At 51.7% G+C, this 27,354-nt stretch overlaps 2 protein-coding genes and 1 non-coding gene across 8 annotated transcripts; 1 reads left to right on the forward strand and 2 right to left on the reverse strand.

The window, feature by feature from the left end:
- Positions 1-234: 234 nt before the first annotated feature.
- Positions 235-11,223, reverse strand: PEX11G (peroxisomal biogenesis factor 11 gamma). 6 transcript variants are annotated; one of them, XM_014476715.2, is made up of 6 exons: positions 10,531-10,651; positions 9,368-9,466; positions 8,439-8,627; positions 5,831-6,009; positions 1,366-1,428; positions 235-819 (listed from the first exon to the last, which is right to left on the reverse strand). In XM_014476715.2, the coding sequence occupies exons 3-6, from the start codon at positions 8,475-8,477 to the stop codon at positions 588-590; spliced, it is 513 nt and encodes a 170-aa protein (XP_014332201.1). In that variant the 5' UTR covers positions 8,478-8,627; positions 9,368-9,466; positions 10,531-10,651; the 3' UTR covers positions 235-587. The 6 variants fall into 6 exon arrangements, with proteins under 6 accessions (XP_014332201.1, XP_014332202.1, XP_070229824.1 ...); XM_014476716.2 differs by lacking the exon at positions 9,368-9,466 and adding an exon at positions 9,938-9,983 and having other exon boundaries at positions 10,531-10,609; XM_070373723.1 differs by lacking the exon at positions 9,368-9,466 and adding an exon at positions 9,938-10,042 and having other exon boundaries at positions 10,531-10,584.
- A 2,373-nt stretch (positions 11,224-13,596) lies between these two features.
- On the reverse strand, positions 13,597-13,669 carry TRNAG-CCC (transfer RNA glycine (anticodon CCC)). Its single transcript has one exon. It is a non-coding gene; the product is annotated as a tRNA-Gly (tRNA).
- Positions 13,670-21,675: 8,006 nt separating this feature from the next.
- SAXO5 (stabilizer of axonemal microtubules 5) lies at positions 21,676-26,613 on the forward strand. Its single transcript, XM_070373726.1, has 8 exons — positions 21,676-22,279; positions 23,682-23,788; positions 23,888-23,988; positions 24,242-24,354; positions 24,437-24,546; positions 24,896-25,097; positions 25,681-25,766; positions 26,386-26,613. The coding sequence occupies exons 1-8, from the start codon at positions 21,709-21,711 to the stop codon at positions 26,611-26,613; spliced, it is 1,518 nt and encodes a 505-aa protein (XP_070229827.1). The 5' UTR covers positions 21,676-21,708.
- Positions 26,614-27,354: the final 741 nt, after the last annotated feature.

Raw genomic sequence — 27,354 nt, forward strand, 5'->3', positions numbered from 1 at the left:
CGGGTTGGGAAGGAAGGACCGCCCTCTGTGGCTGAGCCTCTTGGGGTCAACAGGCTGCGTTTGTAGCATCGGAGGGGAAGGTGGGCTGGGAGGTGGTGCTTCCCGCTGCAGCTCCAGCCCACAGGAGGCTGAACCCTATTAGACCCAGGGGGCGCCCCCAACCTCTGGGGAGAGAGGGCGTGAGAATAAGCAGACGGAGACACGGGGCTTAGGAATCAGCTCACACCTGGCCTGGCACCATCACCACCTCATTTAATTGATCCTCACTTCACAGTCCTCAGGCCCAACCCGGCTGCCCTGCTTGCCTTTATTGCACACAAGACTAAGGCCTGCCAGGGGCTGGTTCCTCTTGCAAGTTGAGTCTTCAGGGTCTTCCTGCTCCACCCCTACTGAGGCGGCACCTGGGGGACCTCAGCCGCCCAAGCCCACCCCTCTGGGGGCTGGTACCCTAGACTGCTCTGGTGTGCCCTCTAGCCGCACCTTCCTACTGGCACCTGGCCGTGATCTCCTGGATTAGAGACCCGCCCGTCCTGGGCAATCACGCTCCATAGGAAGGGTCCTTGTTGGGGTTCTGGCGCCCCTATCCGTCAGGGGGTGGCGTTGGCCTGGCCACCCGCCTGGACTGCCTGGTACACGCTGAGGAGTGACGAGAGGGTGCCCAGGAGGCCCACCAGCCACTGGGGGAAGCGGCCGGCCCACAGGACACCCGGGGGCAGCCAGTGCACTGCGTTGGCCAGGTCCGCCAGGTTGCTCAGGAGGGTCAGTACCTCCGAGCAGATCTGGGTCTCCACGGTCCTCCTCTTGCCCCGGGTCAGCCGGCTGTGGGAGCAAAGGGCAAGGAGTGCTGGGGAGGGCGGAGGACCAGCAGGCTGCGACCGTCACATCCGCCAGAGGGAGCCCACAGTGGGAACCAGAGTCTCAGGTCCTCGGGCGGGAGGGAGGGGGGAAAGGGGAGGGGTGAGCAGCTTCCGGGCCTGTGCCGGGCAACTGCTTTACCCTGCATTCTTTCCCAGGATGAGACAGTGACTGACCTTGGTCCTCAGGACAGACTCCACCTTGGATCATCCTCCCAGACATCCTCCCATCCGGCCCAGCCGTGAAGGCTCAGCCCTGGAGTCCCAGCTCTGCCACTTCCTGCCTAGGGGACCCCAGCTAGCCTCAGTTTCCCCATCTGTAAAAGGGCTTCCATCCCCTGGGGCGCCGCAGCGGTGCCCCAGTACCTAGCACACATCAGCCCCCCACCCCCACCCAAGAGCCTGCATGCGTGGGGTAGGGCAGTGACTCTGAGCACTTCCTTGACTGGGCAGACCCGCTGGGGACCAGCTTGCTGGAAGAAGTCTTCTAGGGGAACCGTGGACGACGTACCTGGTGAAGGCTTCCGGGGGGTTCCTCAGCCTGTGTCTCAGCTTCAGGACCATCCACAGAGACCTGCAACACCACACAGGATGGGGTGGGAGCAGCTGAGTAGGGGGTCACCAGGTAAATGGGGTCCAGATGGGTGCAAAGCCTGTCCACTGCCTTCCTACACAGACACCCTGGACACTGGCTGGGCCTGTCTGAAGGCAATCTAGACAACCTTCTGGGTCCCCAGGGCTGGATCTGCAGGCTGGGGAAGCAGCCACCAGATGGGCGTCCTCCAGTGCTCCCTCCAGCCTTTGCTCCCTGCAGCCTGGGCAGGTGACTCTCCGGCACCCTGGGGTCTTAGGGACCATGTTGTTCAGTCGCTCAGTCGTGTCCGACTCTTTGTGACCCCATGGACTGCAGCCCACCAGGCTTTTCTGTCCTTCAACAGCTCCTGGAGTTTGCTCAAACCTGTGTCCATTGAGTCATGATGAGCACACACCAAATGCTCCCCAGCCCCCATACCCTTACTCACACCAAATACAGAGAAACGATGGGAAAACTAGCTGCTCTAAAATGAATGGAGGACTTCCCTGCTGGTCCAGTGGTTAAGACTCTGCCTGCCAATGCAGGGGACTCGGGTTCAATTCCTGTTCCGGGAAGACTGCACGTGAGGGGCAGCCCAGCCCATGAGCCAACTACTGAGCCCACATGCTGCAACCACTGAAGCCTTTCTAGCACCTAAAGCCCTTTCTCCACAAGAGAAGCCGCTGCAGTGAGAGGCCCGACCACTGCAACTAGAGAGCAGCCCCCGCACAGCAACGAAGACCCAGTGCAGCCATAAATAAGTGAAATTTTACATAGATAAAAAGCACCCTGCTGCTGCTGCTGCTGCTAAGTTGCTTCAGTCGTGTCCGACTCTGTGCGACCCCACAGATGGCAGCCCACCAGGCTCCCCCGTCTCTGGGATTCTCCAGGCAAGAACATGAGTGGGTTGCCATTTCTTCTCCAATGCATGAAAGTGAAAAGTGAAAGTGAAGTCACTCCGTCGTGTCTGACTCTTTGCGACCCCATGGACTGCAGCCCACCAGGCTCCTCCATCCATGGGATTTTCCAGACAAGAGTACTGGAGTGGGGTGCCATCGCCTTCTCCAAAAAGCACCCTAAAAGGTATTTAATACAAAATAACATGAATGGAAGAAGAAGCAGAGCATATTCACCCTAAAAATAGGATTTTTAGGGCAGTGGAAATACTTCGGTGGTGGATACATGTTATCATACGTTTGTCCAAACTCAAAGTGCAACACAGAGTGTGAACCCTGATGTAAACCATGGACGTGGGGTGATTATGCCATGTCAACGTCGGTTCACGGACTAACAAATGTCGGGCCGTGGTGCCATGTGGATGGTGGGGAAGTCTGTATGTGTGTGGCGGGTACGTGAGAAAACTCTGCTTCCGGTTCAGTTGTGCTGTGAACCTAAAACTGTTCTAAAAAATAGTCTATTTAAAAGAAAAAAAATTAAGGGAAACAAGGCAGCCCTGAAAGCAGGAACGGGAAGTCTCTCGGGGCCGCAGGTCACAGGGCAGCCTCAGAAGAGGCTGTGGCCTCAGAGCACCCGGAGCCCAGCCTGGGCACCCTGAGCACACGGGGTATGGGCAATGCTGATGGAAAGACAGGGCCAGCTCCATAACAGCCGCCGAGACTGTGAGGGGAGCTGACGTCGAAACGGAGCCGTGTCCCTGAACCAGGAGAGCAGAAACAAGTGGAAACATGTCAGCACGGCATCCGAAACAAAGGCTGTTGGGACTGATACATGTGTGCTGCTGCTGCTGCTGCTGCTTAGTCGCTTGGTCGTGTCCGACTCTTTTCGACCCCGTGGACTGTAGCCCACCAGGCTCCTCTGTCCATGGAATTCTCCAGGCAAGAATACTGGAGTGGGTTGCCATTCTCTCCTCCAGGGGATCTTCCCGACCCAGGGATCAAACCCGAATCTCCTTCTTGGCAGGTGGATTCCTTACCACTGAGCCACCTAGGAAGCCCACTACTATGTATAAAGTAGATAACTAATGAGAACCTACTGTATAGCTAAGGAACGCACTGCTCTGTGGTAGCCTAAATGGGAAGGAAATCCAAAACAGAGGGGGTCCATGTATACATACAGCTGATTCACTTTGGGATACAGCAGACACTAATACAACATTTTAAAGCAACTAAACTAAAAAAAAGTTTTGTTTTGTTTTTTAAATCAAAGACTGGGGAAAATCACCAAAGTATAAAGAGAGAGGGTCTCTGGGTTGGATAGTGGATGACTTGAATCTTTGTCAACAAAGGTCTGTCTAGTCAAGGCTATGGTTTTTCCAGTGGTCACGTATGGATGTGAGAGTTGGACTATAAAGAAAGCTGAGCACCGAAGAATTGATGCTTTTTGAACTGTGGTGTTGGAGAAGACTCTTGAGAGTCCCTTGGACTGCAAGGAGATCCAACCAGTCCATTCTAAAGGAGATCAGTCCTGGGTGTTCATTGGAAGGACTGATGTTGAAGCTGAAACTCCAATACTTTGGCCACTTGATGCAAAGAGCTGACTCATTTGAAAAGACCCTGATGCTGGGAAGGATTGAGGGCAGGAGGAGAAGGGGACGACAGAGGATGAGATGGCTGGAAGGCATCACAGACTCAATGGACATGGGTTTGGGTAAACTCTGGGAGTTGGTGATGGACAGGGAGGCCTGGCATGCTGCGGTTCATGGGGTCGCAAACAGTCGGACACGACTGAGCGACTAAACTGAACTGAACTGAATCTTCCACTTTGGAGTCTGCTCACTTTCCAGACCATCTACAGTAAACATATCACTAGGGTGAGGGGGAGACAAGGACTACTGGATATCAGTGTACGCCCAGGGACAAGGGACAGCAGATGAGGGCACTGGCCCCTCAACCTCGAGGTTAGGGGCTGCCCCACATCCCTTCAGGGATCTAAGAGACTTTTGCCCCCAGGAAACAGCACTGGAGGTCCTGCTTTGCCCATGCTTTCTGGGCCAGGGGGCTCTGAACAAACCCATTCAGCAAATTGGCAGAGGGGAAGAAACCATTAAAGTTTTAGAGACCTTATGGTTTGTGGAAGCACAGAGCCAGTCTGGAAACTCCTGGCTGCTCCGTCTGAGGTTTGCTGATGACAATGCAAACAAGACCCGGGGACCCAGGGAAAGGCAGCCACGCCAGCCACTTCTGTCCATGCCCCCCAAGTTATTTTCTTCTTCCTGGGTCTGGTAGGCATAGTCATGGGCCCCCTACCCCCAGAGATTCCTACATCCTAATCCCCAGGCTTATGATGTGAGTGTGTTCCCTTCCACAGCAAAAACGGCTTTGCAGGCCTTCCCTGGTGGTGCAGTGGATAAGAGTCCACCTGGCAATGCATGAGACACAGGTTCAATCCCTGGTCTGGGACGATCCCACATGCCTCAGAGCAACTAAGCCCATGCACCACAACTACTCAAGCTCTCACAGCTAGAGCCCAGGCTCTGCAACAAGAGAAGCCACCGCACCTCAGAAGAGAAGCCGGCACACCGCAACAACAAGGAGCCTCTGCTCGCCACAACTAGAGAAAGCCCGAGCACAGCAACGAAGACCCCGCACAGCCAAAAATAAATGAATAATTTTTTTCAAAAAGGAATTTGCAGGTGTTATTGAGTTAAGGGTGTGGACATCAGAGATGATCTGGGGGTGGGTGTCATCACAGGGGTCCTCAAAGGAGGGAGGAGGAGGCTCAGAGTCAGAGAAGGAGCTGTGACAAGAGATGCAGAAGCTGGAGTGACGGACATGTTTCAAAGATGGAGGGAGGGGCTGCGAGCCGAGGGATGCGGGCGCCTCTAGCAGCTGGAGGGCTTCGCAGGTGGTGCCAGTGGTAAAAGAACCTGCCTGCCAATGCAGATGTAAGAGATGCAGGTTTGATCCCTGGGTCGGGAAGATCCCCTGGAGGAAGCAGGGCACAGCAACCCAGACTTCTTTCGTGGAGAATGCCATGGACAGAGGAGCCTGGCGGGCTACAGTCCATAGAGTCACACAGAGTTGGACACAACTGAAGTGACTTAGCACACACACACACGCACACTAGAAGCTGGGAAGGCCAAAAACAGACTCCCTCGGAGCCCCTAGGAGGAACACAGGCCTGCCCACGCTTGGATGTTAGCCCACTGAGAGCCATTTTGGACTTCTAACCTCCGAAACTGTTAAGATGATCAATTTGTATTGCTTAAAGCTGCCAGAGTTGGACACGACTGAGCAACTGAATGGAGAGCTGCCAAGTTTGTGGGAATCCACTTCAGCAGCTGCAGGGGATGGATACAGTGAGGGATGACAAGAGGGGGAAAGGCAGAAGAGGCCAAGACAGTCCCACCCCCGCCCCCCAGCCCCCCAGTCCACCTGCCCACCCACCCAGGCGATGTCAGGGGCTCCCTTCCAGTCTCCTGATGGGCAGCAATGCTGCTTACCTAGCAACCCCCAGGAGCAGGGAGAGGCCCCAGAGGGTGGTGCTCAGTGTCCACCACCGGGCAGAGTCCACGTGGAGGATTTTGGCGTCGGCGGCCCAGGCGACATGTTCACAGGGGTAATAGAGCTGGTCGGCCAGGTTGCTCAGGATAGACACACAGCGGACAAACACATCCTCCTCCTGCAGGAATGGAAGAGTGGGGGCTGGGCCTGCGGTGGGTGGGACCCACAGCAGGACCCACCCACTGTCCATTTCAGGGGCTCAGGCCATACCAGCGGGCAGTCACAGGGCAAGGTCCAGGCCAGGCAGGTTGGCTCATGGCTGGCACCGTGGGAGAAAGGCCTGATTTCTCAGTGTGGTCACCTCTGCTCAGTAGAGCGGCTGGTCTCAACTCCACCGTGCTGTGGGATCCCTGCATGTGTGTGCAAGCTGCTGCAGTCGTGTCCTCTTTGCGACCCCATGGACGTAGCCCAACAGGCTCCTCAGTCTATGGGATTTCCCGGGCAAGAATACTGCACTGGGTTGCCATTTCCTTCTCAAGGGGCCCCTCCTGACCCAGGGATCAAACAGATGTCTCCTGAGTCTCCTGCATTGGCAGGAAGATTCTTTACCACTGCACCACCTGGGGCACCTCAGGGGAGCTTCAAAAACCCCCACTCAGCCCCCAGCCCCAGGGGTGCTGCCGCACCAAGGCTGAGGTGGGCCCTGGCACCAGTAATTAAGTTCCCGGATGATTCCTGTGGAGGACAACCTGGGATGCCCTGCATCAGGGCATTCCTAGTTCCTGGGTATGAGTCTCAGGCTCAGGACCCTGAGGGGGGCAGGGGAGGGAGCCCCGCAGAGAACCCTCTCCAGGCAGAGCGGCTGGCTGGCCTGCTGGGTTGCCACACACCCAGTGCCAGCTCGAGCAGGCACAATGCTCACTACAAGGCTTGGATCACCTCCCCCAGATCAGACAGGGGTGAGCACCCGGCAAGGCAAGGCCGGTTGAGGCTGTAGGAGCCTCTTCCCTGGGCCCCAGGGGCCCCCTCCAGGCCTCCAAGTTGGCCTGGTCCCTGGCCAAGTCCTTCACTTCCCTGCCTGTAACCGTGTCACCCTCGCTGCCTGCGGTGCCCTTCCCCTCCTCTCTGTTTTCCCTGTTTAGCCCTCTCCTTCCTGGTAGCCGGCTGTGGTCCTGCCTCCCTCTGGATGCTGAACCCCACTCCAGCCTCCCCATCCCATCTGGGACCTTCTGGGGTGTCCTTCATCCCTCTGTGAGGATGGGGCTCACTCCACCAATGTTTTCTGAGAAGCTGCAAGACCTGGGGCCCTATGCTGAGGAAGAGGTAGGAGCAGAGGGCACTCAACCAAAGAGGGTTCTTGTTCTGGCTAAGGGATATATGAGATGCAGAGAGCCCTCCCCCTCACCTAGGGACTCAGGGGAGTCTTCACAGAAGAGATGGTTGGGGAGACAGTGCAGGGAACATGCCCTCATCAAAGAAGCTGGAGAGATGGGTGTCAACACAGGAGGAAGGCCTAGGCAAACCCTTGAGACTGGGGATAATCAGGCCATGGGCACTGGGGCAGGATGAGGGGGGCATCTGAGCAAGTGAGTTTGGGAGGAGACCTCCGGAGGGTGGGGGGAGGGCAGGGCAGCCCAGGAAGGGGGCATAACTCAGCCCATCCCCTGGTAGAGCAAGATCACATTCCCTGCTGCCCCCTCCCCAGGTGAGGAGCATCGCTCTAGACCCACTGGTGACATGAGGTTCTGTTGTATCTGCAAGATCTTATAAATAATCTACATGTCCAACAGGGGACCAGTTCAGTAAGTCACCATCCGGCTATACATGTGTACCCTGAGGCCCTAAAGAAGGAAGGAGCTTCTTTTGGTTTTTGGTTTTTGCCAAGGCACATGGCTTGAGGGAATGTTAGTTCCTCAAATGGGGATTATACTCAGGCCCTCTGCAGTGAAGGGGCTTCTCAGGTGGTGCAGTGGTAAAGAATCTGCCTGCCAATGCAGGAGATGCAAAAGATGCAGATTAGATCCCTGGGCTGGGAAGATCCCCTGTAGGAGGAAATGGCAACCCACTCCAGTATTCTTGCCTGGAGAATCCCACGGACAGAGAAGCCTGGAGGGCTACAGTCCATGGGGGTCGAAAAGAGTTAGACACGACTGAGGGCGCGCTCTTTCGCGGCAGTGAAAGTGCTGAGTCCTAACTGCTGGACCACCAGGGAATTCCCAGAGGGACTGATATGGAATGACCTTCAAGTTGCACTGTTCCATGAAAAAAGCAAGTGGCAGAAGAATGTAAATGTCATGTAACTATTGATGTAAGCAAAGCACAGGTGCAGGAAGTCTCATGAAGGAAACACAAGATGCCGAGAGCAGTGGCTGCCTCCGAGGAGGAAAACTGGTGACCCAAGGGTCAGGAAGAAATTACATAGTCTTTGGGAATGAGCTAATTTGTTTAACTGAAACTGAAACGAGAACGTCTGATTGTCTCAAAAAAAAAGTAAAATTGAAAAAATAATAAACAGCCCATATTGTTGCCTTTGTAAAGGCCAGTCCATAAGATGCCAACTTCCCAGCGTCCGCACCCCCTCCCTGGAGCCCCACACACCCCCGTTACCTCTGCCCCCAGGCCGTACTGCTTAGTGTAGACAAACATGGCCGCATCATCAAAGAGTCGCAGGATGACCCTGCAGTGGCTGAGCTGGGAGGACAGTGCCAACAGGCGCGTCCCCACTTCTGACCTGGCAGGACATTGTTCCACCAGGACCCCGCCCACCAGCTGGCAGCAGTAACCCAGCGTTCGGATCTGCGGGAAACCAGAAGCAGTCAGTAGGACTGGGCCGATCACCCCTGACCTGGCCTCAGGCCTCGGGGGATCAAACAGGAGGAAGACTCTCAATCAAACTCCCAACAGAAAGTTGAAAGCTACTTGTAGGTGGGATACATGGAGACACACGACATCATTGTGCAAAAGGCTCTGGGAGACTGGATTGACAGGTATACACTATTGATACTATGTGTAAAACAGACAACTGGGTGTGTTAGTCGCTCAGTCATGTCTGACTCTTCGAGACCCCATGGACTGCAGCCTGCCAGGCTCCTCTGTCCATGAGGATTCTCCAGGCAAGAATACTGGAGTGGAATGCCATTCCCTTCTGCACAGGATCTTCCCAACCTAAGGACTGAATCTCGATTTCCCACATTACAGACAGATTCTTTACCATCTGAGCCACTAGGGAAGCCCAAAACAGATAACTAATGAGAACCTACTGCATAGCTCAGGGAACTCTAGTCAGTTCCTGAATGGTGACCTGAATGAGAAGGAAGTCCCGGATGGAGGAGATATATGTATATGGATGGCTGATTCATTCTGCTGTATGGAAGAAACTAACACAACATTGTAAAACAACCATATACTCCAATAAAAATCAATTTTTAAAAGAAAAGGCACTGTGGAGACTCAGGGCATGCCGGCTCATGTCACTGAGTGGCACAGTCTTTGGAGACACGTGATGGGGACGAGAAAAAGAAACCCCCACATCTTACCTCCTGGATCCTTTCTCCCAGCAGGCAGGAAGGCTATTTGCATCTACCTGGCTGGACCAAAGTCCGTGGCTGGGTTGTGACTTAGGAAGGTGAGCAGGCCTCAACCCAGTGAACAAAAGGATAATTCGTTTGCATTACTTTAGTGAGAAGGAACCCAGTGGTGATTCTGGAATCAGTGGGTGATCTGGAGCATGGTGAACAGGGTCTGCTTCCCACTCTTACATCTTTATTTCATCTGCTTTTCACAAGTTGCTTTTTCCTGTTGTTTTATATATTATTTTTACTTGTAATGCCTTTTCGCATCCTTTGTAATGGCAAAAACACTGCATTTTAAGTCCAGCTTTTTTGTTGTTGTTTAGTTGCCAAGTCGTCTCCGACTCTTTCGCAAACCCATGGACAGTAGCCCACCAGACTCCTCTGTCCATGGGATTTCCCAGGCAACAATACTGGAGTGGGGTGCCATTTCCTTCTCCAGGGGATTTAGAACCTGAATACTCAATCAGAGATGATTTGCCTAGAACCTAAATGCCCAGCCACTGGTACATTCCCTGGTACAACTGGAATGCCTACCTGTAAGAAGTTGATTGGGACAAGCTCAGAGTCCGACCTCAGCGGCCTGGAAGGAACAATCTAAATGCCCAATCTGAGTCGAGCGGAAGCTCAGAACCTACACATCTAGCCACAGGGAAAGCAGTGCAAAATCTTATATCCCCATATTAGATTTCGACAACCGAGGAACTAACTACAGTGGCTTAGTCTGATCCTAAATGTCCCAACATGGGTTTGTTTGGCCTGGGAATGTCTGGCCAGGCCGAACTGGCCAGAGCAACCTAAGTGCCCAACTCCAGGGGATTTAGTCAGAACCCAAATGTCCAGCCTTAAAGGGAGCCCTGCCACATCCCAAATCCTTATACAATGTTGTCTGGGACCAACTTCAGTGGTCCGGCTGGATTCAAATGTACAAACGTGAGGATCTGGCTGGTTCTGTAAATGTCCAGTCGTTTGGGGCGGCGGGAAGAACCTACATGTCCACCGCTAGGGGACAGGGCATCTGTCCTGGGGGGAATCCTGAGTGACCCCGCTCCCTCTCTGGCCTCAATGTCCCGGTCTCTGGGTTTTGGCCGGACTCCAGGACCTCTGGCCTCGCTCCACCCCAGCCTCACCAGGCGATCGCGACCCCTATAAGACTCCAGCGCCGACGCCAGATCGCTCAGGGCCACCATAGCGACTCCACCGTGACGACACCGTGAGGTCAGTTCGCCGCGTCAGGGGGCGGGCCCGGCGCAGTGGGCTGCGTTCCTGGGAGCTTTCTGCGCAGGCGCTGGCACGACCCTTTGTCCGGGACTCTGCCCTTTGTCTGCTTCTGGGAGCAAAGCAGTTTGCAGCTTTGGGACTTCTACTTGTGGTTTCTCCCGGCCCTGTGCACCTAGATGGACGGTCTGAGCTCGCTACCCATGTTTTCAAAGTTAACCAGTTACACACACGCACACATAAAGATTCCAAGCAAAAGCACCAACCTGTTTGCTGTGGTCCAAGAAGAAAGTTTTCTAATTTTTCTGCTTCACCCTTTCTGCGTTGTCGTCTTGTCTTTAGAGAGCATGGTTTGCTGTTATGTCCTGTAAGGCAGTTTTAAAAAGTCAAGGAAACTTTGGGGAATTCCCTGGTAGCCTAGTGGTTGGGACGCTCTGCTTGGACTACAGGGGGCGCGAGTTCCATCCGTGTTTCCGCGTGCCTGCGTGCTCAGTCGTCCGACTCTGCGGACCCCATGGACTTTAGCCCGCCAGGCTCCTCTCTCCGTGGGATTTTCCTGGCAAGAATACTGGAGTGGGTTGCCATGCCCTCTTCCAGGGGATCTTCCCAATCCAGGGGTCAAACCCGCATCTCCTGCATCTCTTGCATTGGGAGGCGGATTCTTTACCACTGAGCTACCTGGGAAGCCCAAGTTCCTGCACGCGTGCATGAATAAACTAGTCTCCTTTAAAAAAAAAAAGAAAAAGAAATGCATGGAACCGGTCTAGAAGATTAGACAAGAATCTGATAACTGGAATATCCCCAGAGGATAACTGGGTGGCTGATGTTGACTGAAATAAAAACGCACACCATGAGAGCTGTGAGTTTTTGTTTTATTGTGGGGTTTACTGAGGGCTATAATCCAAGAGGTCTCAGGAAGAGTTGAGTGGAAAGTCTGCACGTGTGTGATTTTGGAGATTATGTGTAATCAAGCATCCCAGTGGAAAGTTGTTTCTGGTCACAAAGAGCAAATACTGCAGTTAATGATTTTAGTGCTTTTCTAAGTGTGGGAAGATGGACAAGAATCCAGACTCATAAAATTTTTTTCCTGAAAATATCTTCACTCTCTGAAGGCCTGTCCTGTCAATTTTCCCAGAGCAGAGAGCCGCTCCTTTCTGATCCTCCACGTGGAACTCTTTTCAGGGGGTGTTAAAGGTCAGTGACTGCAGTGGCCAATGACTCAATCCTTGTGGAGCCAGATGGCCAGCCATTAGTCATCACTGGGAGGAGATTGAATGTTCACCTTTGTACTGTTTTGTAGTCTTTGAATTTTGTGCCATCTGCATGGACTAGCCGGAAAAAAAAATCAAAGACACTATTTTTTGTTTGACTTAGTATGAATAGAATGCTAGATTTCTATTTTATATTCAAAACTTTGATATAGTTCCATGTATTTTGGCATCTACTATTACTGCTAAAAGTCTAGAAAGTTTATTATCTTAGTGATTTAAAAAAATTTTTTGAAAGAGGCTTGAAACTTCTAATCCAATTCTGAGAATATAAAAAAATACTATGTTGTAAAAAAATCAAAGCACAGGGAATTAACATGTGATACACTATTATTAACTAATACACAGATTTTGTTCAAATTTCACAGAATTGTGTGTTAGTGTGCATTTGTTTTCATACCTTATTCAAGATTCCACATTATATTTAGTTCCATTGAGCAGCTTCAGCTGCATGCAACAAATTCTGGTAAATTCTTTTTCATTTTATTCTATCACAAATATTTTCTAATTTTCCTTGTTATGGCTTTTTAGATTCACCCATCATTTAAAATTGGACATTTAATTTCCAAATACATACCCACTCCAGTATTCTTGGGCTTCCCTTGTGGCTCAACTGGTGAAGAATCCACCTGCAATGCGGGAGACCTGGGTTCGATCCCTGGGTTGGGAAGATGCCCTGGAGAAGGGAACAGCTACCCTCTCCAGTATTCTGGCCTGGAGAATTCCACGGACTGTATAGTCTGTGGGGTCGCAAAGAGTCAGACACGACTGAGCGACTTTCAGCCTCACTCATATAGCAAAAAGTTCACCATTTTAAGATGTCCAATTCTGTGGCATTTAGTACATTCACGTGTCATACAGACATCCCACCTTGATAGTTTTCAAATGTTTTCATCACCCTCAAAAGAACCTTGTCACTCTTTCATGCAGTCACACTATTCCTCCTCCCCCAGTCTCTAGCAACCACCATCTGCTGTCTGTGTCTACTGATTTACCTATTGTGGACATTTCTTATACATAGAATCATGTAACATGTGAACATTTGTGTCTGGCTTCTTTCACTGACCCTGTTTTTTAAGTTCTCCACATTGTGCATGTCTCAATAGTACTTAATTCCTTTCGTGGCTGAATAATATTCCGTGCTCTGGCTACATCATATTTTTATCTGCTCATTGGTTGGTGGACACTTGGGTTGTTTCTACCTCTTTTTGTTTGTTTTTTTTGCTACACTGGGTCTTTGTTGCTGCTCGAGGCCTTTCTCTAGTTGCAACAAGCAGGGGCTACTCTCTAGTTGCAGTGCGAGGGCTCCTCACTGCAGTGGCCTCTCTCGTTTCAGAGCACCAGTTAGAACTGTAGCACGCCGCTCAGTAGTTGCGGCTCACGGGCTTTGTTGCCCCTGAGCGTGTTGCCCTTCGGAAACTTCCTGGACCAGGGATCGAACCCGTGTCCTTGGCATTGGCAGGCGGTTTCCTAAACACTGGACCTCCAGGGAAGCCTCGTTTCCACCTTTTGACTCTTGTGAACAGTGCTGCTGTGAACATGGTCTACGTGTACTTGTTCTAGTCCCTGCTTTCAGTTCCTACCTAGGACTAGAATTGCCGGGCCGTTCTACTATGTTTGACTTTTTAAGAAAATATTTGTTTGTTTATTTGGCTGTGCCGGGTCTTAATTGTGGCACGCAAACTCTTAGTTGCAGCATGTGAGATATAGTTCCCTGACAAAGGATCGAACTTGGGCCCCCTGCATTGGGAATGCAGAGTCTTAGCCACTGGACCACCAGGGAAGTCCCCATGTTTGACTTGATGAGGAACCATTAGACCATTTTTCACAATGGCTGCACCATTTTACATTCCCACCCACAATGCACAAGGGTTCCAATTTCTCCACATTCTTGCCAACACTTGGACTATTCATTTTAATAATACATTTTATTTAACCCAACATGCAAAAATATTGTCATGCCAGCTTGGGATCCGTCCAGACTAATGTACACACATTATACCACCTAATCCTCTCACCTCCATTCTCTTCTCATAGTTCATCAGCTTTCTTTGTCCTCTTCTTAGTCAATTCAGGAAATTCCTCTACATACATTCCTCCTTTGCAAGATTGCATCTGCTCTCCTATTTTTCTCAAGGCTAAAATAATAAATAAGGCTCAAGGAAAGATAAGCTGGCTTACCAGTAAGGAGACACCCAAGAGCTCATCTCCTGCTGACTCTGAAGTGGTATCTCACTGTGGTTTTGTTTTGCATCACTAATGATGCTGACTGGTTTCCTTTTTTAAGAAACAAATACATTTCCTCTTGATTTAGACACATATTACTCATCCAGCCTGATTCACTCATATCCAACCATGTTGCCTTTGTCCTGTTCCTTGAAGTTCCAGCCCACACCAACCTCAGGACTTTTGCACATGCTGTTGGCTCTGCCTGGAAGGCTCTCCTTCCAGATACTCGTCTGGCTCCCTCCCACACTTCCTTTTCAGATATACTCAACTGTCATTCTCCTCTGGGACCACACACACATACCCCTAGGCACTTCCTCAGAGAAGGCAATGGCACCCCACTCCAGTACTCTTGCCTGGAAAATCCCATGGATGGAGGAGCCTGGTAGGCTGCAGTCCATGGGGTCACTAAAAGTTGGCCACCACTGAGCGACTTCACTTTCACTTTTCACTTTCATGCATTGGAGAAGGAAATGGCAACCCACTCCAGTGTTCTTGCCTGGAGAATCCCAGAGATGGGGGAGCCTGATGGGCTTCCGTCTATGGGGTCGCACAGAGTCGGACATGACTGACGTGACTTAGCAGCAGCAGTAGCAGGCACTTCCTGCTCGCTTTTCTTGCTACCTTATTTTCCTTTTTAGCTTGTAACAGTACTTAACATGACTGCGTATGTTACTTCTTCTTTTTCTTTCTTTAATATGGCTGCGCCAGGTGTTAGTTGCGACACGTGGGATCTTCAATCTTCACTGCAGGATGCGGGATTTTTAGTTGCAGCAGGTGGGACCTAGTTCTCTGACCAGGAATCAAACCGGAGTCCCCTTCATTGACAGCGTGGAGTTTTAGCCACCGGACCAACAGAGAAGTCCCTATGTTGCTTCTTAACCTGTGTGTGCATGCTCAGTCACTCAGTCATGTACAATTCTTTAAGACCCCGTGGACTGTAGCCCGCCAGGCTCCTCTGTCCACGGGATTCTCCAGGCAAGAATACTGGAGCAGGTTGCCATGCCTTCCTCCAGGGGATCTTCCTGACCCAGGGATCGAACCCACATCTCTTATTTCTCCTGCACTGGCAGGAGGGTTCTTTACCACTAGCACCACCTGGGAAGCCCCCGACATCCTGCAACTAAAAAAAAAAATCCCACATGCCTCATCGAAGATCAAAGATCCTACAACTAAGACCCAGAGCAGGCAAATATATAAATATTTAAACACACACACATACATACATACATACTGCAGGAAAAATCGAAGCCAAGCCCAAGGCCTACAAAGGGAAGGAGACCTTGGGCTGCAGAGTGGCCAGATCCCTTCTCCTGAGCCTGTACTGTCCCCATGGTCCTTGTAAGAGCACACCACATTTCTTTGACGCCTACTGTGTGCCGAGCCCTGTTTTAGGCACCAAAGAGACAGCAGTGAGCCTGGCAGGCAGCCCAGCCCTCCCAGTGTCCATCACCGTCTGGTTAGGGCTCAGCTTGACCTTTGGGAAAGCGACAGGAGCTGGCGTGGCATTCACGGCTGGCCTTGTGGTTGCTAGGAGCTGGCCTGGAGCTCACTTGCAGTCGGGCGCTGGTGTTCTCCTGCTGGACACAGATAATTTCACAGGATGCCTACATCAGACGAGGCCACTCTGTGACCATGGTGGAACAAGACAAAACAAGCCCGCTCCATCATGCTGTCTGAACACAGACAAAACATGAGCACTGTCTAAATCATTACAGCAACCAAATGTGTCCCGGCTAATCTGAAGGACTCCGAGTCTTTGCCAACTGCCACTTTTTTTCTTTAAAAAACTATTTTATTATTTATTTGGTTGCCTTGGGTTTTAGATCCTGCACTCAGGATCTTTCATTGTGGAATGCAGGCTTAGGTGCCTTGCAGCATGTGGGATCTTAGTTCCCTGACCAGGGATCGAAACTGCGTTCCCTGCTTTGGAAGGCAGACTCTTAACCACTGGACAACCAGGGAAGTCCCCAATCACTGCTTTCAAGTTGCTTCATTCCTTAGACTTTGTGATCAAGATTATTCAGTTCCTCCATAAGAGTGTTACTTCTCCCCCTTGCTTTAATACAGCATACAGAACCTACCCACTCCTGCATCCTCCTTTCCCAGGCAGGCAGAGAAAATGTATTTTTGCATCAAAATGGGCTTCCCCAGTGGCTCAGCTGTAAAGAATCCGTCTGCCATTGCAGGAGATGCAGGTTGGCTCCTGAGTCAGGAAGATAAACTGAAGGAGGAAATGGCAACCCACTCCAGTATTCTTGCCTGGGAAATCCCATGGACAGAGGAGCCTGGTGGGCTACAGTCCATGGGGTCACAAAGAGACAGACACAACTGAGCGACTGAGCACGCACACACAGCTGGACCAGAGCCCTCAGCAGGACCCTGGGGTGGGGACCAAGTGATGGAACCTCACCCCAGTGGGGAAAACAACACTTTGCTTACATTTAGTGAAAAGGAATTCATTCCGTATATAAGTCCTGGAGCTTGAATTCAAAGTATGGGAAGGACAGACCATACATACACAAACACACATGCAGACAAAACTGTATTATAAACATAAAACCCAACCATACACCAGATGTTAGTTGTTGCAGACCCTAGAAGAAATGATAGTGAGGTGATGCCAAACAGGTGTGGGCTAAGGCTACAGGAATAACCATGGTGCCAAAGAAATGCATCAAAAACTGCTATGTTATTCAACTCACACAATGCTATATGTCAACTATATTGGAAGAGAGAAAGAGGAGTGAGGAAGGAGGGGGCTGGAGAAAAGAAGGGAGGGAGGAAGAAAGAAAAAGGAAAGGATGGAAGGAAGCTGTCATTCAGTAGGTGATCTGGGGCAGCGTGAAAGAGTCACCGCCCTTACATTTTTATTTCATCTGTGTTTTTTTTTTTAAGAAATTGCTTTTTCCTTTAAGTTTTTTTGTATTGTGGTAAAATATACTTCAAACTGACCATTTTAATCATCTTTATGTGTTCAGTGGCATTAAGTGCACTCAGTCTGTTGTATAACCATCCCCACCGTCCACCTCCAGAACTTTTTCTTCTCCCCAAACTGAAACTCTGTCCACATGAAACATCAGTTTCCCATTCCCCACCCCATTCCGAGGGGTTTTTTGAATATATTATTTATATTTGTCCGGACATTAAAAAAAAAAAAAGAAAAAGAAGTCGATAGGACTTCCCTGGCAATCCAGTGGTTAAGACACTGTGCTCCCAATACAGAGAGCATGGGTTTAATTGCTGGTCTGATGCTGGGAAGGATTGAGGGCAGGAGGAAAAGGGGGCGACAGAGGATGAGATGGTTGGATGGCACCATCGACTAAATGGACATGAGTTTGAACAAACTCTGGGAGATGGTCAAGGACAGGGAAGCCTGGTGTGCTGCAGTCCATGGGGTCGCAAAGAGTCAGACATGACTGACTGACTGAAGAACAAACTGGGAACTAAGATCCCATATGCCATGCTGCGCAGCCAATAAATAAATAAATAAAAAGAAAGTCCAATTTCCAACCAGTAAAAGCATCCAACACACAGCAAAGTCCCCACGTATTGAAACTTCCCTGGAAGCACCGAAGACAAAGCCCAGATCCATGACATGCATTGTACCCATTGCTGCAAATAACAAGCCCTGTGTGGTTCAAATACATGTGTGTTCCTGGTGGTCTTGGGGCTGAAGGTGGGAAGCACAGATGTCTTTAAGGCTACACTGGACGTCTGTGAGCCCTGGAGTGGCATTAAGAGATATGGTGACTCAGAGAGTTTGGCCCATCCTGTGCAGACAAGTGTTAGAAAGCTGATGAGAAATAAAACCTGGGGAAATGGTGATAATACAATCAGGTGGCCTCTGGCATCAAATCTTCCCCCACTGAAGTGGCTGCCATCTCCAGCCCCATTTTCCAGATGACAAAACTGAGTCTTTGAGAAGTCAAGTCACGGGCCAGGCTCCCTCAAGCTCTCAGGGGGCAGGATCCTCTGTTCTTGCTCCTGATTTTCCTCCTGGTTGCCCCCAGAGTTGCTGGGGGACCCTTGTGACAGCATCGTCCCAGGCAGCTTATTGGGTCACAATGCGCAGGGCCAGACCACACTTGGATAAATCCCCAGATGGAACATCTGAGCATCCTCTGGGAGACTAGGGACTGAGGGAGTCTTGAGGGTCATGCCCACACCAAGTGCATCTTCTAAGACTCACTAGCTCCCATGCCCCACCTCGAGGTAGGTGCACTCTCTTCAACCCTGATCAGGAAACAAAATGAAGCTCACAGGAGCCCAGTTAATTATTCCAAGGTGACCCGGCTAGTCATTTCAGTCGTCAGATTTTCCCACAAACTATTTGAAAGCTTCTCGATCTTCAACTATTTTAGGTGGTAAAATGATCAGGAAAAAAAAACCACTGTGGTTTTGTTTTAAAAAAAACAACACTTCATGTGTGTTTTCTGAAGAGATTGATGTGAACCAATAGTTGTGGGCTGAAGCAGTCTGGGAGGGCTTCCTGAAGGAGGTGATGCTGAGTGAGCCAGGGGTGTTGGTGGTATCCAAGGATCTGGTCTCTGAGGGGCAGAGACAGGTGAGGGAGAGAGCTCTGAGAAAAAGCCAGAAACTCTAAGTGGGGTGCTGAGAGTCCGGAGCTAAAGGTCAGAGAAATGAGTAAGAGGTGTGTAAAATGCAGACAGCTGGAAGACAGAAAGAACAGTCAGGGCCTGGGAAAACTGCTGAGGGCAGGAAGACCAGTGAGGAGAGGGGTATGGCAGAGATGGGACAGTGGCCAGAGCTTGGAAGAGACAGAAGTGGGTTCCCAGGCATGAAGGAGGGGAGGGCCATGGTCTTCACAACTGACTGACAGTGAAGAGAGTAGGTTCCAGTAGCAAACTCTCAAATGCAGTAGTTAATTCTGCAGCTCTTCCTATGTCTCTGCAGCAGCCGCAGGGCCTTTGTACCTGCTGTTTCTTCTGCCCGGAATGTTATTCAGTTCAGTTCAGTTCAATCACTCAGTCGTGTCCGACTCTTTGCGACCCCATGAATCGCAGCACGCCAGGCCTCCCTGTCCATCACCAACTCCCAGAGTTCACCCAGACTCACGTCCATCGAGTCAGTGATGCCATCCAGCCATCTCATCCTCTGTTGTCCCCTTCTCCTCCTGCCCCCAATCCCTCCCAGCATCAGAGTCTTTTCCAATGAGTTAACTCTTCGCATGAGGTGGCCAAAGTACTGGAGTTTCAGCTTTAGCATCATTCCTTCCAAAGAACACCCAGGGCTGATCTCCTTCAGAATGGACTGGTTGGATCTCCTTGCAGTCCAAGGGACTCTCAAGAGTCTTCTCCAACACCACAGCTCAAAAGTATCAATTCTTCGGCACTCAGCTTTCTTCACAGTCCAACTCTCACATCCATACATGACCACAGGAAAAACCATAGCCTTGACTAGACGAACCTTTGTTGGCAAAGTAACGTCTCTGCTTTTGAATATGCTGTCTAGGTTGGTCATAACTTTCCTTCCAAGGAGTAAATGTCTTTTAATTTCATGGCTGCAGTCACCATCTGCAGTGATTTTGGAGCCCCAAAAAATAAAGTCTGACACTGTTTCCACTGTTTCCCATCTATTTCCCATGAAGTGATGGGACCACATGCCATGATCTTCGTTTCCTGAATGTTGAGCTTTAAGCCAACTTTTTCACTCTCCTCTTTCACTTTCATCAAGAGGCTTTTTAGTTCCTCTTCACTTTCTGCCGTAAGGGTGGTATCATCTGCATATCTGAGGTTATTGATATTTCTCCCGGCAATCTTGATTCCAGCTTATGCTTCTTCCAGCCCAGGATTTCTCATGATGTACTCTGCATAGAAGTTAAATAAGCAGGGTGACAATATACAGCCTTGACATACTCCTTTTCCTATTTGGAACAAGTCTGTTGTTCCATGTCCAGTTCTAACTGTTGCTTCCTGACCTGCATACAGATTTCTCAAGAGGCAGGTCAGGTGGTCTGGTATTCCCATCTCTTTCAGAATTTTCCACAGTTTATTGTGATCCACACAGTCAAAGGCTTTGGCATAATCAATAAAGCAGAAATAGATGTTTTTCTGGAACTCTCTTGCTTTTTCCATGATCCAGCAGATGTTGGCAATTTGATCTCTGGTTCCCCTGCCTTTTCTAAAACCAGCTTGAACATCAGGAAGTTCACAGTTCACATATTGTTGAAGCCTCGCTTGGAGAATTTTGAGCATTATTTTACTAGCGTGTGAGATGAGTGCAACTGTTCGGTAGTTTAAGCATTCTTTGGCATTGCCTTTCTTTGGGATTGGAATGAAAACTGACCTTTTCCAGTCCTGTGGCCACTGCTGAGTTTTCCAAATTTGCTGGCATATTGAGTGCAGCACTTTCACAGCATCATCTTTCAGGATTTGGAATAGCTCAACTGGAATCCCATCAGCTCCACTAGCTTTGTTCGTAGTGATGCCCGCTTGACTTCACACTCCAGGATGTCTGGCTCTAGGTGAGTGATCACACCATCGTGATTATCTGGGTCGTGAAGATCTTTTTTGTACAGTTCTTCTGTGTATTCTTGCCATCTCTTCTTAATATCTTCTGCTTCTGTTAGGTCCATACCATTTCTGTCCTTTATCGAGCCCATCTTTGCATGAAATGTTCCCTTGGTATCTCTTATTTTCTTGAAGAGATCTCTAGTCTTTCCCATTCTGTTGTTTTCCTCTATTTCTTTTACCCACCCCCAATACCCAAATGCCCCACTGCCCCTCTTTCCAGGTCTTTGCTCAACTATCATCTTAGTGATGCCTCCCTGACTTATTTTAAAATTTATTTATTTATTTATTTATGACTGCACTGGTTCCTTGTTGCTGTACGTGGGCTTTCTCTAACTGTGGCAAGCAGGGAGCTACTCTTCACTGTGTGTGTTTCTCAGTGCCCTGGCTTCTCTTGTGGTGCATGGGCTCCTAGGGTGTGGGCTTTGGTAGTTGTGGCTCCCACGGGCTTAAGTGATCTGCAGCATATGGAATCTTCCCAGACCAGGGATCGAACCCATGTTGCCTGCAATGGCAGGTGGATTCTTATCCACTGCACCACCAAGGAATGCCTTTCCTGACTATGTAAAACAACAAGGCTTCTAGCCCAAACCCTATCCTTTACACCATGTGACTTTTCCCCCCCAAGGCACTTAACCACCTCGTAACTTACTCTGCAATTGATGTGATTACATTTATTCATTATTGTATGTTCCACAATACAATACATCTCCACAAAGATAGGGCTCTAGGTCTGTTGATGAACCCCCTCTAGAACCGTGCCTGGCACACTCTAAATGCCAAATAAGTGATTACTTCTATCTCTACTTTCCCTGCGGGCAGGCAAACAGGGCTACACCTGTTTCTTTTAGGCGGGGGTGAGGGCTGCACCACAGGGCTTGCGGGATCTCAGTTCCCGGATCAGGGTTGAACCCTGGTCCCTGGAAGTGAAAGCTAGGAGTCCTGACCACTGGACCGCCAGTAAAATCCTTAAACCTGTTACTTGATGTCTCCAACCCCGAGCCCACTGTGGGACCTGCTCATTCCTGTCTCCGCCTCCTCGCAGGTGGCACCTCCCCCCGCTATGGCCGCGGGAGCCCTCCTGCCGTGCCCAGTGTCCCGGCTGGACTTCCTCAAGGCCTCGCACTTCGCGCTGGGGCCGGACCCGCGGCTGCACGCGGACGCCAAGCAGTCCACATCGCACCGGGACTTTCCCGCCTACTCGAGCGCTATCCGTGGGCCGCTGTGCCCGCCGCCGCCCTGCGCATCCCTCTTCCAAAAGGATGCGCGCTGGGCGGGCCAGGAGCGGCTGTCGGAGACGCGCTGCGCCTATGAGCCCCCGCCACCTATGCTGTTGAGGGAGCAGGAGCGGGAACTGGCGCGGGAGCGCACACTCGCCATGCAAGCCAGTCACCTGCACGTGCACGCGGAAGCGCGCGCACGCACCGGCCTCTCCACCGCGCGCGGCGACTACGGCTGGCCAGAGCCGCCGGAGCGCGCTCGCGAACAGATCCGCGGGGCGCGCCTCATCTTCGACCGCGACTCGCTGCCGTCGGGCGACCCAGACAAGCTGCGCATCCCGTCCACCACGTACCGGGAGTTCTTCCCGCTCCACGACCTTTGCCTAAAGCCCCGCGAGCCTGCCTGCCGCCTCTGTGAGTGCGCGCCGCGGCGCCCTAGGCAATTTCACCGACACACTTATTCTCGCGGCGAACAGGGATTCTGCTCCTCGCCCCCAGTGGACACCTGGCAGTGTCTGATGATCGTCTTTTTGTCTTTACGACGGGAAGGAGAGAATACTACTGTCAGGGAGTTGATGGAAGCCAGGGATGCTACTAAACATCTTACCACGCATAGGGGAGCTCCCCACAGTAAAGAATTTTCCAGATGTTGGCTTCCCTGGTGGCTCAGTTGGTTAAGAATCTGCCTGCCAATCCAGGAGACGCCGGTTCGATCCCTGGGTCAGAAAGATACCCCAGAGAAGGGAATTGCAACCCACTCCTGCATTCTTGCCTGGAAAACCCTATGGACAGAGGAGCCTGGAGGGCTACTGTCCATGGAGTCGCAAAGAGTGGAACACAACCGAGCGATTAACACTTGCGATTAACACTTTCGCGTCAAATGTCAACAGCGCAGAGGCTGAGAAACCCTGGAACCTCCTTGAGCCTCAGTTTCTGCATTCACAGAATGGGCACATCTCCCGAAGCTCTCCAGGGTGCTTTGCTGTGGGCAGAGTCATGAAGCTGGTTTGGGGTTAAACAAATATGCTAAGTGTCCTCCATCTCTACCACCCAGCCCTGACACCTCAGTAGTTGTGTAACTCTAAGGGAGACAACCTCTTCCAGCCTCAGTTTACTCATCTGCAAAGTGGGTGTGACAACCAGTTTTATAGTTACTGGTGAAGCCAAAAGAGCCCCGAGTGCTGGACGTGCCTGCCAGATAGCAACAAAGGGTCGTTGTCATTTGTATGATTTTTCCAATTCTGTGACTCAGGAACATATAGCTTGTGCGATCTCAGCTCCTGACCAGAGACTGAACCTGGGTCACAGCAGTGACAACCTGGAATCCTAACCACTAGGCCATCAGGGAACTCCCTTGTTGTCATTTTAAATATATATAGCTGTACTGGGTCTTAGTTTTGGCCCGAGGGATCTTTGATCTTCATTGTGGCATGGGGGGTCTAGTTCCCTGACCAGAGATCAAACGAACCCAGGCCCCCTGCATTGGGAGTCACCCCATGGACTGTAGCCCACCAGGCTCCTGTCTCCATGGGATTCTCCAGGCAAGAATACTGGAGTGGTTCTTCAGGGGATCAGCCCAGAGATCCAACCTGCTTCACCTGCGGCTCCTGCATTGCAGGTGGACTGTCTACCACTGAACCACCAGGGAAGCCCGTGAAAGTTCCTACTTCTTATTATTTTTGATGTTTTCCAGATAGGCCTTTGGCTAAGCTAGTCTGGACTGCCCACCTGCCCTTCCCAGGTGAGGAATAGAATCCCAGTGGTCCTGAAGCTGCCAAGAATTGATCCCATTCTCTCTCCTCTTGCTCATCCTCAGGTGGGCCCAATCCCCTCCAGTGGGAGCACAAGAGACAGGATGACAGCACCTCCTACCAGAGACAGTTCCAGGCCCTGCCAGGCCCACCTGCCTTGCCGTGTAAGAGGGTAAATTGAGACCGGGCTGGTGCTGCGGGTGGGGGTCAGGCGGAGGAGCAGTGAGGGGGGCTGGGTGGTCTTGCCCTCCCCACTCCTGTCCACCCACAGGCCTCCTCCAGCATAGAACTGGGAGACTTCAAGACTGGCTACAGGCCCATGTGCACGGAGCAGAAACAAGCCTACGGGCCTCCGGATCTGCCCCCGGACAGGTACAAAGGAACCATGGCCTTTTCTATCAAGACAGGGTGACGTGGGGTGGGTCACCTAAGTCTCTAGGGCCAACACTGTGCCCTTGAAGTCTCCATCACCCACAGGCAAGGCCCACTATTGTGCCAGATCACTCACAATTAGCACCCCACAGCTTGGCTATTGGGGAGCTTGTCCCTCCCTCCCTTTTCCTGGGAGTTGTAAGGGCCCAGATCAGATGGATCCACCTCCTGCTTCCCATCCCCTTGCCTGCAGGTATGACAAGGCCCAGGCCTCAGCCCACATCCACTGTGTGAACATCCGTCCTGGGGATGGCCTCTTCCACGACAGGACCACCAAGGGGGAACACTTCTATGCCCGGGAGCCAGGTGAGATCCGGCTGCCTGCCCTGCCCCCTCATTCCCACAGCAGCCACCCAGGGTTGCTCAGGACCTACTTTGCCACTGGCAGAACCTTTCCTTCTTCACCACGACCAGACTCCTGAGTCACACATCCTGGAAGGAAATGGGTGTCCCGGTCCGGGGAGCCTCACCACCTCCACACACTTCTTCTACCGTCAGGTCAGCAGGAAGGCGAAAGGCTGCAGGGCAAGTCAGGGAAACGGGCTTTCCTCTGTTTCCCAAAGTGTATAATAGCAAGTGCAAAGGCCCTGAGGTGGGAGGGAGCTGGACATGTGTATAGGCATCTCCTGGATCTATTTGCGGGATGTAGGGCGAGCCACTTAACCACTTCATACCTCAGTGGTTGTCTGTAAACTGAAATAACAGTACCAATTCCCAGCGCCATCCGTGGGACCCAAAGAAAGTGTGAGCCGTCCAAGGTCACACAGCTCCCGTTTTTGAGCTTCATCCCTGGCCTTGGGACATCCATGACGAGGGGAGCTTCCCAGATGCACTGTGGTCCTTACAGCCCCTGCGAACGAGCGAGCCAGCCAGCCGCCACGTGCCTCATGAGACATTGCAGAGTCACATAACCCTAGGGGAGCCGTCGCTGCTCGGACAGTTCTTCCAGACCTCCATGGGCACGGACTACTTACCCCCTGGGATGCCAAAGCCGCCGAAAGCGCCCAACCTCCACCTGCAGCGCAGCAACCTGCCAGAGGGCACCGGTGGTGAGCGAGGCCCCGCCCATCTTGGGAAGCCCCGCCTTACCCCTGCTACCTCTGTGGTCCCGCCCCCGGCCAATCCCACCTCGCCCACTGCCTGACTCTGGCTCCGCCTCCTGAAGGGTTAGATCTCATGCCCTGGGCCAAGATTCCCAGCTCTGACCCTGAACAACCCCATGCTCTCGTCATCGTGACTCTCAACAACCCCCTCCATCCCTGCATGACTCCGCCCCTCTGGTATGGCTCCTCTCCTCTCCATATCCACCCTCTCAAGACTCTTGGCCCTCCTCCTCCTCTGCAACACTCTGGCTCCGCCCCTTGACCAGCTAGTGCACTCTTCCTGTCCCCCCACCAGCCCCTCACCCCGGATCTTCTGCCTTTGCCCCGCCCCTGGCCACCTCAGTCCCCCCGCCTGGCTCCCTTACCCTCCCTGCCTCCTAACGCATCCTCCTCCCCTGACAACTTCGGCGGGAACCCAGGTGTCGCCCTTGAACCCTTGTTGCATCCTTAGTCTCCCGCGTCCTTTCCCCCTGGGCTCTGCCTTTCCTCCCTCAGACCCTCAGCTCAGCCACCCCGCTCAAATCTCCAGACCTAGATTTTTTAACCATGAACCAGAAGATGCTGAAGCCACATGGAATAGCTCCAGCCTCTGTGACCAAGGAGCTGCTACAGCGGGTGAGGGAGGAGAGGGTATCTCCTTAACCAGGTAACCTCTCAGATCAGAATTAGTCTCACATCTGCTCAGGGTCGGGATTCTCTGGTGACTCAGATGGTAAAGAATCTGCCTGCAAGGCAGGAGACATGGGTTGGATTCCTGGGTCGGAAAGATCCCCTGGAGGAGGGCATGGCAACCCACTCCAGTATTCTTGCCTGGAGAATTCCATGGACAGAGGAGCCTGGTGGGTTACAGTCCATGGGGTCACAAAGAGTCAGATACAAATGTGTGACTAGCACTTTCACTTCACTGCTCAGGGTCACTCTAGGGTCATCCAAGGCTCAGGGGCCCATCATGGTCAGTTCAGGGGCAACTGTGGTGAGCCACAGTTACATTCCAAGCTGAGGGTGAGCTCAGAAGCACCTAAATTCAACAAGGCTATGGGGTCTCTCCAGGGGTCTGCACTGGTGTCTCATCCAGCTCCTGTGTCACTCCAACCTTTTACCCACCTCTCCAGGACCCAGTCATGGGCCAAACCTGGCTGAGTCTCTCCCCACACTTTTATGTTCCCAGGGTGGCCTGGGTGGGTCAGCCACCCTCCAGGCTGCCCTGCCAGGCTCCCCCACCCTGACTCCACAGTGCAAGTATAGCCACTTGGAGCCCCCACTGGGTCAACAGCGCTTCTTCTCAACCCTAAACAAGGATGAATTTACCTTCAAGTACCAGGGCCCAGCAGTGCTAAGATGGGACGACTTCCAGGAGAGTCACTTGCCCCTGGGCTCTCTTCATCAATGGGGCTGTAGCGCTCGGAAAGTGGACCCTCGGGCCCCCCAGACCCCTATCTACCCGTGCCCTAGCCAGCAATAAACAGTGCTTTGGCAACCCATGCATGTGTGCTCAGTTGTGTCTGACTCTGTGCAACCCCATGGACTGTAGCCCATCAGGCGGCTCTGTCCATGGAATTTTCCAGGCAAGAATACTGGAGTGGATTGCCATGCCCTCCTCCAGGAGATAGGGGGCTTGCGGGATGAAGGGTGGAGGTCGGGGAGAATGTACAAGAGAGAATGACTCCAGGGAGAAGCCCTTTTGCAGACTCTGGGTGTTGTCCCACTCTGGGCAGGGAGGTCATCCGAGTTTGTGCAAAGGCTTGGTGGTTGGATTCATGTAAGGAGTTTGCTGTCACAAGCTCTGAATGATGTGGGTGAATGAGGCAGTGTCATGAGGCTGAGATCACAGGCTCCTGGAACTGAGTGGACAGAGTCCAAATCCTGACTCCACCATGTCCTGAAAAGTACTCTTGGGCAGGTCATTTGACCCCTCTGAGCGTCTAGTTGCTTATCTATAAAATGGAGATAAATAATAGCTCTCTCTCATTGCGTGTGTGCCATGAGCTAAGTTGCTTCAGTCATGTATGACTTTTTGCGACCCCATAGACTATAGCCTGCCAGGCTCCTCTGTCCATGGGATTCTCTAAGCAAAAATATTGGAGTGGGTTGCCATGCCCTCCTCCAGAGGATCTTCCCAAACCAGGGATTGAACCTTTGTCTCTTATGTCTCCTGTATTGCCAGATGGGTTCTTTACCACTAGCACCACCTGGACACAATCTC

The sequence above is a fragment of the Bos mutus genome, chromosome 7 (genome assembly GCF_027580195.1).
Source record: "Bos mutus isolate GX-2022 chromosome 7, NWIPB_WYAK_1.1, whole genome shotgun sequence".
NCBI lineage: Eukaryota > Metazoa > Chordata > Mammalia > Artiodactyla > Bovidae > Bos > Bos mutus.

Bases quoted from the DNA above. Each gene is read 5' to 3' on its own strand.
- PEX11G (XM_005890756.3), bottom strand. From the start codon at position 10,590: ATGGTGGCCCTGAGCGATCTGGCGTCGGCGCTGGAGTCTTATAGGGGT. The intron at 6,010-8,438 runs GTAACGGGGGTG...CCATTCCTGCAG, and splicing joins AGTACGGCCTGGGGGCAGAG to GAGGAGGATGTGTTTGTCCG. The intron at 820-1,365 runs GTACGTCGTCCA...TTGCTCCCACAG, and splicing joins CCCCCGGAAGCCTTCACCAG to CCGGCTGACCCGGGGCAAGA.
- SAXO5 (XM_070373726.1), top strand. From the start codon at position 21,709: ATGGCCGCGGGAGCCCTCCTGCCGTGCCCAGTGTCCCGGCTGGACTTC. The intron at 24,355-24,436 runs GTGAGATCCGGC...TGCCACTGGCAG, and splicing joins CTTCTATGCCCGGGAGCCAG to AACCTTTCCTTCTTCACCAC. The intron at 25,767-26,385 runs GTGAGGGAGGAG...CTGACTCCACAG, and splicing joins CCAAGGAGCTGCTACAGCGG to TGCAAGTATAGCCACTTGGA.